General features: G+C 40.6%; 1 protein-coding gene across 1 annotated transcript in view; it reads left to right on the top strand.

Annotated features, from left to right (window-relative positions):
• The first annotated feature begins 202 nt into the window (after positions 1-202).
• Positions 203-13,661, top strand: part of LOC124022297 (hydroperoxide isomerase ALOXE3-like) — a 37,436-nt gene continuing 23,977 nt past the window's right edge. Inside the window, exon 1 of the mRNA XM_046337220.1 lies at positions 203-334. Coding sequence (XP_046193176.1) covers positions 269-334 — 66 coding nt within the window. The 5' untranslated portion in view covers positions 203-268. The remainder of the gene's footprint in view (positions 335-13,661) is intronic.

Below are 13,661 nucleotides of genomic sequence, written 5' to 3'. Positions count from 1 at the left end.
AAAAAATTTGTTTGGGTTTTCACTTTTCTTGTTTTGTTTAGTCTGTTCATGTATAGTCGTCTTTATTAAAAACATGAATAACACTACGCTGCATTTTGGTCCGCCTCTCTTTCACCAGAAAAACCTTACAGCACATCCTGTATTTCTACTCCGGAATACATTCCAGAAATGTCGAGCAAATACGTTTTCCTTTTCCACTGAATCAGAAAGGTGTGTCAATAAACACTTGTCATTGTCCATACGAGATAACAAACTATATAAAAGAGCCATGATGTCTGAGGTGCTGAGTACAGCGGAACGATTTCTCATTGCTGAATTACTGCATCTTATCGGGGTAAGAAAGCTTATTTTCATAACGTTCTTTATTATTTGACATGTAATAGATGGTTTCCATGACCTTTTTCTCATTTGACTTTGCTGTTGAATATAACGTTTCACATTGTCAAAAGGAACCTGCAAGTACATACGACTTTTAAACTTTATATTGCAATAAGTGTTGACTCTAATTTCAACATGTATCTATTTGTGGATCTTTGTATAAAGTATACTGTACTGATTATCATCCATACGGTTTAGAAAAAAATACTAAGATAACAATTATTTTGGATAATTGTGTGGCCTTAATCTGACACAATAGCTAAACAAAATGATTGGTCATCAGTCTCTCAATTAAATATACCATTTTATTTTATACAACGTGTGGATCTAAACCTGGATGCTCATTTGTTAAATCCGCGTTCCAGCTGGTGTCTATTCCACAAGTCACCGGCTAAATCTGATGTTGAAATGTTGAAATTTACTGTTCCATCTGACTGCGCAATCTACTGTCTCATCAACTCAGCTAGATCTACACTGTAAAAAGCCCTCGACATTATGTCCTATTTCTTTTAGACGAACATTTTGGTTTTCAACAGCGGAGATTTGTAGTAATGAATGTCGGGACAAGACAGACAGGCTGGCAGCTTTTCTCAGCCAGTCGAAATCATGAATCAGCATGATTTATATGCATATATACAAAGTAATCAATAGAAAAACACAAAATGCAGCTAGTTTGTTGTCATTTCAGCTTCAGTTTGAAGTGATTGTGTTAGCTATGTAGTTGGCAATCTCTCTATGAACAGTGGCCAGGCGAAAGAGCAAATGTTCTATGCCATGCTAAATGGCACATCATTAGCTGATTGTTATGGATGTATAACAAATAAATCACTAGAAAACAGCTTGAACAAACATGAAGCTATGAAGCTACTTTTTTTATTTTTAATAATATGTTTATTATTTTACAATAAAAAAATATAATTAAAGACAGCAATACTAACAATGACATTCATTGTACTGTTGAATGAGATGGCCAATTTAGAGGACAAAACAAAACTTAACTCACACATACACAAAATAAAACAAAATCCTAATAGGTGGTACATGTATAAGAAGACAGCATATAGTCATTACAAGCAGTGTAGTTAATTACGCCAAAAATAAATATTGAGTGGTACAGCACTGAAGTAGCAGCAGATCGTCAACCCAGTTATGAAGCGGGACGAGACCATTTATCCAGTATCGGCTGCCATATTTTGTAAAACATTGAACTTCTATTGGAGGTTTTGTATCGAATCTTTTCCATATGTATTACATTCTAAATCCCGTAACCACATTTCAAAGGTAGGTACAGTCTCCAATTTCCAAAATTGCAATATGAGCCTTTCGGCTAGTAGAGTACAAAGAGAGACAGCTTTCCTTCGTGGTTATTCCCATCAACTGTACCAAACAGAGTGGTCAATGGGTCTGGGGCTAGAACTCTATCAAAGGCTCTAGATAAGTAATAAAAAATGAGAGCCCAGTAAACATGTAACTTAAGACATGTCCAGAATAAGTGGGTCAACGTCCCTCATCCTGCTTGCACCTCACACAGTGGTGAGGTGTCCGGGAATATTTTATGCAGTTTCACTTTTGAGTAATGTAACCTGTGTATCACCTTGAACTGTACAAGGTTGTGTCTGGCATTCACTGAACTGTGGTTTATATTCCTGAGAGCTTCTACCCAGTCCTCATCTGAGTTTTCTGAACCAAGTTATTGTTCCCAAGCCCTTTTAATGGTGTCTGTGGATACCTCTATGTGGGCCTGTAGCACATCATACAGTCTAGAGACCGACCCTTTTGAATGGGGTTTGACAAGGATCAAGCTATCTAATGTAGGACTATTTGGCTTCATGCCATACTGTGGGATATGTGTCCTTATGAAATTCCTGATTTGGAGGTATCTGACAGAATGTGTTATTGGCATGTTGAACTTTCCTGTAAATGTTGAAATGAAGCTGACTGACCATCTATGTATAGATTAGCAATTATTGTGAGCCCCTTCTCCCTCCACTGTGAAAATACCACATCATCCAATGCGGGGTGGAAAGCATGATTCAGGCAAATCGGGCTGTCAATGTATACAGTGGGTATGTTAAGAATAATATAATAATAATATAATAATATAATATAATAATAATAATAATATATAATAATAATAATAATATATGCCATTTAGCAGACGCTTTTATCCAAAGCGACTTACAGTCATGTGTGCATACATTCTACGTATGGGTGGTCCCGGGGATCGAACCCACTACCCTGGCGTTACAAGCGCCATGCTCTACCAACTGAGCTACAGACCAAAATACCTAATCTGTTTCCAGATCCTAAGCGTATGACAAATGACTGGGTTAGAGTCATAAGTGGATTTTTTTCACATATGATGGGCTATTAACAAGTGCCGGGAGTGAGGAACGTTGACAGGAGGCCTGCTCAATCAAAAGCCATGCAGGCATATCCTTCTGTCTCATCGCAGGTAAGCTTTCCCTCCATAAAGACACAATGTTCAGATTAGCAGCTCAATAACACAGTTTGAAGTGAGGAAGGCCAAAGCCCCCCTCTTATCTTGTACTTGCATAAATGCTTCTTTGAAATTCTGGCTGCCTTGTTAAAAAAATGGAGTTACTATTGAATCCAGTTTCTTAAAATAGCTTTGTGGTATGAAATTGGGTAGACATTGGAAGAGGTAAAGAAACCTGGGTAGGACAACAATTTTAATAGCGTTTATACGACCAACCAAGGAGATTTCCAAAAATCTATATTTTGTTTAAGCTGATATATTTTCATGTCCCAATTTGCTTTCAATAGCTGATCAAGGTCTCTTGTCACTACAATGCCAAGGCTTGTGAACTTGTCCATCACTGTTCTAAACGGAGTAGATTGCAGAAATTGCATATCCACAGGCCGTGATATTGGCATCAACTCACTTTTTTTTGCCAGTTTATCTTGTAGCCAGAGAAGGAGCCAAATGTGTTTTATCAAGTTAAGTAAGAGTGGAATAGAAGTTTTAGGCTTGGACAAAAACAAAAGAACATCGTCTGCATATAGTGAAATTTTTGTGCTGTGTGTCCTTTATATTTAACAGGAGCTATATCGGCACATGCCCGAATGCGAGTAGCAAGGGGTTCCATGGCTATAGCGAAGAGAGCAGGCGAAATAGGGCACCCTGTCGGCACCCCTTGAACAAGCGGAATGACTGCGACATTTCTTGATTGGTTACCACGGACGCCATTGGGTGTGCATAAATATTACTTATCCAATTAATAAATTCCTTTCCGAACCCGAAGTGCTCCAGAACCGACATCATATACTTCCACTCAATCCGATCAAACGCCTTCTCTGCATGGAGCTATTACCACTGCCTCAACCTTATCATGATACATTACGTTGAAAAGGCGTCTGAAATTGTAGTATATGTCGGCCCGGGATAAAACCTGTCTGGTCAGGGTGCATGATGTCGGAAATATGTTTTCAATCGGTTTGCCAATATCTTTGTCAACACCTTGTTTTCTATGGGGAGTAACGACACGGGGCGATAAGACGACATCTCCATGGAATCTATCTTTTTTCAAGATCAGTGCTATTGTAGCCTCATAAAGTGTTTGTGGGAGTTTGGCATTTTCTTTGGATTGTTTAAACATTCGCAACATAAGTGGAGATAGACTGGCGCAGTACTACTTATAGAATTCTATTACATATCCATCGGGCCCAGGGGCCTTGCTGTTTGGAAATTGTGCTATTGCTGTGTTAATTTCCTCTAAAGTTATCCCTGCATCGAGTGCAGCAGCTGCCCCCCTCGAGTTTAGGAAGTTCACATTCAGCGAGAAAGCGTTCCATAGTTTGTGGATCAGTAGCATTGCCTTTTGATTGGTATAGCTCTGAGTAGAACTGCGCAAAGCATTTATTAAAACCTCTTGGGGATAGTGAGATGCTAGCGTCTCAAGTGGCCAATTGCCCCGGGAAATGCAGAGCGCCAAATTCAAATAAACGCTAAAAACTCAAACATTCATTAAATCACACATGCAGGATACTCAATTAAAGCTACACTCGTTGTGAATCCAGCCAACATGTCAGATTTTTAAAATGCTTTTCGGCAAAAGCTTGAGAAGCTATTATCTGATAGCATGCACCCATCAACCAGTAGTAAACAAAAGAACTAGCGTGGCAGGCGCTACACAAAGCGCTGAAATAAAATATAAAACATGCATTACCTTTGACGAGCTTCTTTGTTGGCACTCCAATATGTCCCATAAACATCACAATTGGTCCTTTTTTCAATTAATTCTGTCCATGTATACCCAAAATGTCCATTTATAAAGCAGGTTTGATCCGGGAAAAAAACAGCTTTCCAAAACACAATGTCACTACAAAACATTTCAAAAGTTGCCTATAAACTTTGCCAAAATATTTCAAACTACTTTTGTAATACAACTTTAGGTATTTCTAAATGTTAATAATCGATCAAATTGTAGACGGGGAAATCTGTATTCAATAGAGCAAGTAAACAAAACATGCACCTTTTTCCCTCTTGCGTAACTCAACAGTGTAATGTTGTTCCAGGATGTGCTTCTTCTTCGTTGCACCAATGATTAACTTCAACCCATTTCAAAAGACTGGTGACATCCTGTGGAAGTAGTAGGAACTATAAATGGTCGCTATCAAATATCCCTTGGCAAAGACAACTGCGGGAACGGTCAGAGGCAAAAATAATACATTCTGAACAGTTTTTCCTCTGGGGTTTGCCTGCTACATAAGTTCTGTTATAGTCACAGACATGATTGAACCAGTTTGAGAAACTTCAGTGTTTTCTCTCCACACCTACTAATCATATGCATATAATATATTCCTGGCATGAGTAGCAGGAAGTTGAAATTGTGCACACTATCCAAAAGTGAAAATGCTGCCCCCTATCCTTAAGGTTATTAATATCCTGCGGATCTGTTACTATTTTACCATTGTCTTTTATTTTGTGAATACCTCTATATGCCTCTACATGCCTTAGCTGTCTTGCTAATAATTTGTGGTTAGTCACCCAGTTCAAAATAACTTTGTTGCTTTCTAGCAAAGAGCCCACCCATTTCGAAAGGATGGTATTGTATATTCATATTTTAACTTTGATCTTCTCAAGGACTGTATATGAGGAATTATAATGTCCTAAAAACGTTCTCCTGTTCCCCTAACTCTCTTTCAATTTCTCTCAGCCTAGTATTGGCGCGTTTCTTCCCCTCTGATGTATAATAAATACTGTACCCTGTAATCACATCCTTTAGAGATTCCCAAAGGGTGGAGTCGTCAACATCCCCCGTGTCGTTAGTTCCGAGGAAAAGGGCAATCTGCTCCTTCAAATACTGACAAAAGGCCTAATCTTTCAGCAGGTATGTGTCTAAGCGCCACGGTCGCCGACCTGTCGACATATTGTGGAGTTCAGTACCATGGACAGAGGAGAGTGGTCCGTAATTAGAATAGGGTGATAGGTAACCGACTCAGCTGCTGAAATTAGTTTGGAGTCCAACAAAAATAGTCAATTCTGGAATATAATTGAACTGATGAAAAGAAAGAATAATCCCTGTCTGTTGGGTGCGTCAGTCTCCAAATATCGACAATGTTAAGGTTTGTCATCAATGTATTTAGACAGACACTGGCATTTGATTGTTGAAGTGACCTTGATAGATGTTTATCTAAAAGAGGATCTAACGTACAGTTAAAGTCCCCTCCAACAATAACACTTGTATCTGAGATATTTGGTATGTCCTTAAATACCCTTTGAAAGAATAATGGATCATCGAAGTTGGGTCCATATAAATTGACCAAGGTTACTGGTTTCGAATTCAGTGTACCAGCCACAATAATATACCGACCATTAGGATCTGAAATCGAGGATGAGTAAACAAAAGGAATGTTTTTCCTTATCAGGATTGCTACCCCTCTCACTTTTGCATCAAAGTTAGACTGGTATATCTGACCGATCCAGCCGACTCGTAGCTTGGCCTGAGCGGATCGTTTAATATGAGTTTCTTGAAGAAACACTATGTCAGCACCCAGTGATTTAAGATGAGAAAAAAACCTTAGCTGGTTTCACCACATGCCCTAAGCCATTACAGTTCCAGCTGACTATCTTTATTCCACCTGCTCTACTCTGTGCTCTGTCACTATGTGGCATTTCTTATTTTAGAGCAAATTGTTGCTGTCATACAAAACTCAGAAGAAAAACGTCCCGCCGTACGAGAGCATTTCATGCCACCTGTACTAATAATAAACGTGAACATAAAACACAGATCCCATCCCCCCTCCCGTCCCTTTACTGAGTGACTTCCCCAAACGAAGCACTCCTTGGCTAACACACAAACCTTAGGGTGTCTAGACATACAGCTTGAACTAACTTGTCATCTATAGATGCTCTGCATATATGCTAATATTAAATAACACTTAACACTTAACTCTCACGTTAGGGGAGTGGCACTAAAACATATTGTGCTAAACAATGATATATTAGCCACAACATCTCACCTATCATATAAGTCCCAATTTCTGATCTTCTAATCGAAAAGACATAGGCTGGAAATCCAAACACATTCCCGGCCTGTATTTGGTCATTTAGCCGGTTGACACAGCCGTTCTGTATCCTCAGCCAGGGACCTTTTCTTGTCAAGAACAGATCGGCCTCTTTGGGTTGTCAAATGTACGTGTTGATCCTTCGACTGTCACCTTAAACCGGGCTGGGAAGAGGAATCCATATCGGATGCTGGCCGCCCTGCTTTTGTTGCGTACCTCATCATACTGGGGCGGCAGCGTAGCCTAGTGGTTGGAGCGTTGGACTAGTAACCGGAAGGTTGCGAGTTCAAACCCCCGAGCTGACAAGGTACAAATCTGTCGTTCTGCCCCTGAACAGGCAGTTAACCCACTGTTCCCAGGCCGTCATTGAAAATAAGAATCTGTTCTTAACAGACTTGCCTGGTTAAATAAAGGTAAAATTAAAATTAAATACTATTTCCGTTGGTTCCTCACCTCCAAGGTAAGATCTGGGTGAAAGCCACCCTGGCTCCGTTGAAGTTAAGGGGGAACTTTTGAATAGCCAGTTTGAGGATGAGATCCCTGGTCTGGGGATAGTGTCGTTTGCTCAACCTCATGCACCCTTCTCTGAGTTGCCTTCACAGTTTCGGCCAAAGTCCCAATACTCTTGAGATATCAGCCAACCTTGTGTCCACCTTCTTGGTTAGCGAGTTTATGGCAGCCAGTATGTCACTTTGCGTAGGCTCTGTGGGGATCTCTTGGAAGCTAGCCTCTTCAGCTAACTTTTCGTGGGTTGGTGACGTTGAAATTGGTTCGTTGTCTATCTCATTCAAATTATCTTGTTTAGCGCTCCCTTTTTTGGTGCCTTTTCCCTTTGTCAAAGTTGTTTGAAGTTTTAGGTCGCGAGACGTTAAGATAAATACTAATTTGTTTCAAAATGGAGCGGAGCTCTAGCAAAGCACGTCTACTCCATAGCACGCTCTCTAGCGCCCCCCATATGAAGCTACTTTGTTGTTATTCTGGCTGCACTGTTTGACGTGACTGTTAGTCAACGTTGGCTATCTAGCAAGCAAGGGATATGAACCTTGCCAGAAAGCAATTTACCTGTCTAACATCAGCGCTCAGATGGGAGGGGTGGAAATATTTGATGTTGTGTCCATAAAAATATGATTCAATGTGCTAATTTCAGGCAGCTCTGGTAGGGATATTTAAGACCGACCAAAGCTGGTTTTAGTGGTAACGCAGTTGGTCATAGCATGAATTATGGCAGCGGAAACGCAGGTTATACAGCCGTGACGCACATTGCCCATATGTGTATGGAACGAGATGTGCTTTTGGTGCCTGTATACTTAATTTTAAGGAACATCAAAGACATTTTGTTTTATTTAATTAAAAACCAAACATTGCCTTGTTTTATTTTTGTCCTGCCCAATGTAATCAAATAGGCTAGTCAAGACCATTGATAAAGTGAAAATATGAAGAGTAATGTGTTGTCTTGGATTTGCCCCAAACATAATACTTGTATTCAGGTGAAAAAGTGAATGGCTTTGCCACATTGTTTTCAATATTACTTTAGTGCCGTGTTGCAAACAGGATGCATGTTTTGGAATATTTTTATTCTGTACAGGCTTCCTTCTTTTCACTCTATCAATTAGGTTAGTATTGTGGAGTAACGACGGCCTTTGAAGAACGGTAACTGTTTTAAAGTCACCATTGTCCCCATGGTGAAATCCCTGAGTGGCTTCCTTCCTCTCCGGCAACTGAGTTAGGAAGGATACCTGCATCTTGGTACACTGAAAAAAAAATGGTGCTTTGAATTTATTTAATTCAAATGTGTGCATCGGTTCCACATGAATGAAACATGTTAAACACAATATTATTTTTGTGAGGCAAATATAATCATTTGCATAAATGCATTGTAATGGAATAAAATCAATTTAACATGATTTGGTAAAGCTCATTTTATTTGAATTAAATGTGTAGCTTCAAATGGATTTGATCATGTTCCCTAAACCTGATCACTACTTAATAACCAACATTCTTTTATTGATGACATTACTCTGTATTATGGACAAGTTTCTACATTATTAATGTAAGCACAAGATTAAATGCTGCCATTTTCTACCTTAGTGTTTGTATTCATACAAATTAATAGGGAAAAATAAAATACATGCTAAATATGTGTAACCAAGGAGCAAGAGACCATTTGCATCAGCGACAAAGGCAAAATGCATGTTTAAAAAATTATACTGTATTTTTTTGTAATGGTTCAGCTCATTGGAACGACAAATGTAAATTCACTGACATTCAGTGTTCTATGAATTGCACAGGTCTAAATCACAGTGCAGTAGGCTATATGGCTGTATAAAAAAATAGTTGCCTAACAATGATTGGGCACTCTCTCTAATGCATTTTGTTACAAAATGAGGTAGTTATTTTTCATAAGGAGTTACAGACATAGAATGAGGTAGGTATGTGTACATTTTTGTTCATGTTAATTCTTTTGAATAAAAGTCATTACAAAGTGAAGCTGAACTTTTTCCATAAGCAGAAAACTAAGGGCATCTATACAAAATCACAATAGCTCCATCTTTGTACATGCACATTCTGTGGGTGTTTGTGAACAAGTTCAACATAAGTCAAACATACAGTCTGAAACATCTCACTGAAACAGCCTGTTTTCTAATGCAACCGCTGTGTTCGAAAGTTTGTTCCTGGTCAGTTCCATAAAAACCTTCTGAAAGACTCCAAAGGTGTGGTGGAGCTCAGTAGGGTAACTGAGGGTCATGACATACATCAGGCCGGACAGCAAATGCTACGTTGCCCAGATCCTGCAGCACCTTGACGCCCTCAAGGACAATCCCAGCGTCCTCTGGTTCCTCACTCTCGGCATGGTCCCCCACACTAGTTTCCTCAATGTCTGCCTTGGTGGACTCTTCATCCATGCTCCGAACAATAATATATGCCATTTAGCAGACGCTTTTATCCAAAGCAACTTACAGTCATGTGTGCATACATTCTACATATGGGTGGTCGCGGGGATCGAACCCACTACCCTGGCGTTACAAGCGCCATGCTCTACCAACTGAGCTACAGAAGGAACAAGACACAAAGGCAACATTTGTCAATCATACAAAATGAATCATTCATCAATTAAGTAGTTACAGTTCGGGACTCTAGATTGCAAAAAAGTATAGCTCATGAAGCACAACAGTATGATACAGACAGAAATAAATCAAGAAGAGTCCTTTTCAGTGTCAACTAAATCAAGAACTGCTGGTAATATTTGAACACTATTACAAGGCTAAAATGAAGTGGTTCTAAACCAGATTTCCATTCTATTCAGATTACATTTGAGACACATCCAATTTGATCTCTGTATTCAGCATCCATGCAACAACAAAAAGACTGAGTCTAATCTGAATCATACAATTCTGATTTTAAAAAGTGCACCTAACCACTGCTATTGAAATAAGATGGAAGACAGAGATGACACAGTAACAAAATAGCTAGTGATAGAATTTGATGGTGATACGGAACAGGAAGAGAATGAAGCGTTTCCTTTTTCTATCTATTAACACACAATAGCATTGTGTTATTGACTGTACGTTTGTTTGTGTAACTCTGTTGTTTTTGTCGCACTGCTTTGCTTTATCTTGGCCAGGTCGCCGTTGTAAATGAGAACTTGTTCTCCACTGGCCTACGTGGTTAAATAATGGTGAAATAATAAAAAAAAGAACATGCCACATATTCCTGTACAAGGCTTTCTGGTTCTTCACCCATATACACTCACACTTCCTTTCTGACGCACTCTAGTCCCACATCTATGTTGCTATTCTAACAAAACAGGATTTATTTTATTTATGTCTAGTTTTTAAATCATCTTTTGGTGTAGAACCACATATGAATATGTCTTTTCAAGCATAAGGAATTCTTACATCAGCCATAGGTGCCATGCTTGATATGAGTCTTCTGCCCAGCTGTCTTCCTCCTGGAACGACATCAGCAGATCATCAGACTGTATATCACGTTGAGAAAGACATTTGGAATGGAGTGGGGTTGTGGTGATTCTCTTAAACTCAGCATTGACCTGAAAATGGTAGTTAAACAAATGAGATGTTCTTTTAAAAGCAGAAAGGAAAATAGACTGGAGATGATCACACATGCAGCAAACAAGAGGTTTCTCTATAGGGAGAGAAATAACTAAGCAGTCGGCACAAATGGTGATAACTCTGATTAAGGCTCACTTATGTGGCAAGCTGAAGGAAAAAATATTCTACCTTTACCAACAAATCCCAGATAACACAGCCATGCTTGTCTTATTGTTGGGTAACTTACCACAATGACTTCAAAGAGCGCAGGCCATCTTGCCATGAAGTCCTCTGCCATGGGTGCATCACAGACAACTTCATGTCTCCGGTATGCAAATGTCTTCTCCATTTTTGAACTTCACTGTCTCTCTGTTTTTCCTTTTCTTCACATGGGACAGCAGAGCTTTCCACATGTCCTCGAGGCTCTCTTCTGTTTCTCTTGAGGGATATGTGGGGCAAAAGTTAACTTCTGCTCTCTTTGGCTTTTTAACACCATAGGCTGCACTTGACTGACTTGCAGCTTTGTGCTTCAATGAGTTTGTCACCCCTGGACATCCCAGTCTTCTCAGGCGAGCGCGGTAGTTTGCCAGTTTTGTATTTCAAACTGGTTTTCCATCCTCCACATACTGTGAAGGAACACTTCTCAGTCAGATTTGTAGTAACCTCTGTGGAGTGGACATGACTTTGGTGCACAATTAAGGCATTCCAGGTCTTAAATGCGCATGGACAGTCAATGTATGTACATAGGTAACGGACAGTACGGCCATAATGTGGGTGCTTTAACTTGTAATGATGCAAAAGTTGGAACCTACTTGACACCAATTCTGAACACCCCTTACATTTCCACATTCACACAACAGTGAAAAAAAGAGCAGAAAAATCACAAGACCTAAAGACTGAAATTGGGCGCAAACGAACAAACAACATTTACATTTACATTTAAGTCATTTAGCAGACGCTCTTATCCAGAGCGACTTACAAATTGGTGCATTCACCTTATGACATCCAGTGGAACAACCACTTTACAATAGTGCATCTAAATATTTTAAGGGGGGAGGGGGTGAGAAGGATTACTTTATCCTATCCTAGGTATTCCTTAAAGAGGTGGGGTTTCAGGTGTCTCCGGAAGGTGGTGATTGACTCCGCTGTCCTGGCGTCGTGAGGGAGTTTGTTCCACCATTGGGGAGCCAGAGCAGCGAACAGTTTTGACTGAGCTGAGCGGGAACTGTACTTCCTCAGTGGTAGGGAGGCGAGCAGGCCAGAGGTGGATGAACGCAGTGCCCTTATTTGGGTGTAGGGCCTGATCAGAGCCTGGAGGTACTGAGGTGCCGTTCCCCTCACAGCTCCGTAGGCAAGCACCATGGTCTTGTAGCGGATGCGAGCTTCAACTGGAAGCCAGTGGAGAGAGCGGAGGAGCGGGGTGACGTGAGAGAACTTGGGAAGGTTGAACACTAGACGGGCTGCGGCGTTCTGGATGAGTTGTAGGGGTTTAATGGCACAGGCAGGGAGCCCAGCCAACAGCGAGTTGCAGTAATCCAGACGGGAGATGACAAGTGCCTGGATTAGGACCTGCGCCGCTTCCTGTGTGAGGCAGGGTCGTACTCTGGGATGTTGTAGAGCATGAACCTACAGGAACGGGCCACCGCCTTGATGTTAGTTGAGAACGACAGTTTGTTGTCCAGGATCACACCAAGGTTCTTAGCGCTCTGGGAGGAGGACACAATGGAGTTGTCAACCGTGATGGCGAGATCATGGAACGGGCAGTCCTTCCCGGGAGGAAGAGCAGCTCCGTCTTGCCGAAGTTCAGCTTGAGGTGGTGATCCGTCATCCACACTGATATGTCTGCCAGACATGCAGAGATGCGGTTCGCCACCTGGTCATCAGAAGGGGGAAAGGAGAAGATTAATTGTGTGTCGTCTGCAAAGCAATGATAGGAGAGACCATGTGAGGTTATGACAGAGCCAAGTGACTTGGTGTATAGTGAGAATAGGAGAGGGCCTAGAACAGAGCCCTGGGGGACACCAGTGGTGAGAGCGCGTGGTGAGGAGACAGATTCTCGCCACGCCACCTGTAAACAACCTGTAAGCTTTTGAATGGGTAGACAAAGCAGCACAAATGTGGTTGGCAAACATCATCGACCTGTAAATACCCATTTTGTTCATGAAATTATATGTATTTTTATTTTTTATTTTACTAGGAAAGTCAGTTAAGAACAAATTCTTATTTTCAATGACGGCCTAGGAACAGTGGGTTAACTGCCTGTTCAGGGGCAGAACGACAGATTTGTACCTTGTCAGCTCGGGGATTTGAACTTGCAACCTTTCGGTTACTAGTCCAACGCTCTAACCACTAGGCTACCCTGCATGCATCCACTCATATGCACATACGTTTAATGTATTGATAAATGGACACCCATAATATAAAGTAACACTGTTCAAGTGCTAAAAGAACTCTACATCCATTTCAATAAGTATGTATGTCACCTGGAGGCAGTCATGGGAAAACTGTTAAACTGCATGAAAGCACCAATCTTTGTGTTGCATTGATTGCAAGCAATGAAATCACATTGAGAGGAGAAACAAAACATGTTTGAGTAAATCTCATGTTTTTGTAAATCTGACAGCCCACCTTGTCCTGTTTTTTTTCAGGGTGGTGACTGGGTGTATTGACAGTGTAATTAATAACATCACCATGCTCAAAGGG

The sequence above is a fragment of the Oncorhynchus gorbuscha genome, unplaced genomic scaffold, assembly GCF_021184085.1.
Source record: "Oncorhynchus gorbuscha isolate QuinsamMale2020 ecotype Even-year unplaced genomic scaffold, OgorEven_v1.0 Un_scaffold_1327, whole genome shotgun sequence".
Classification (NCBI taxonomy): Eukaryota; Metazoa; Chordata; class Actinopteri; order Salmoniformes; family Salmonidae; genus Oncorhynchus; species Oncorhynchus gorbuscha.
The sequence above is the reverse complement of the archived record's forward strand: the minus strand, read 5'-3'. Positions and strand labels throughout refer to the sequence as shown.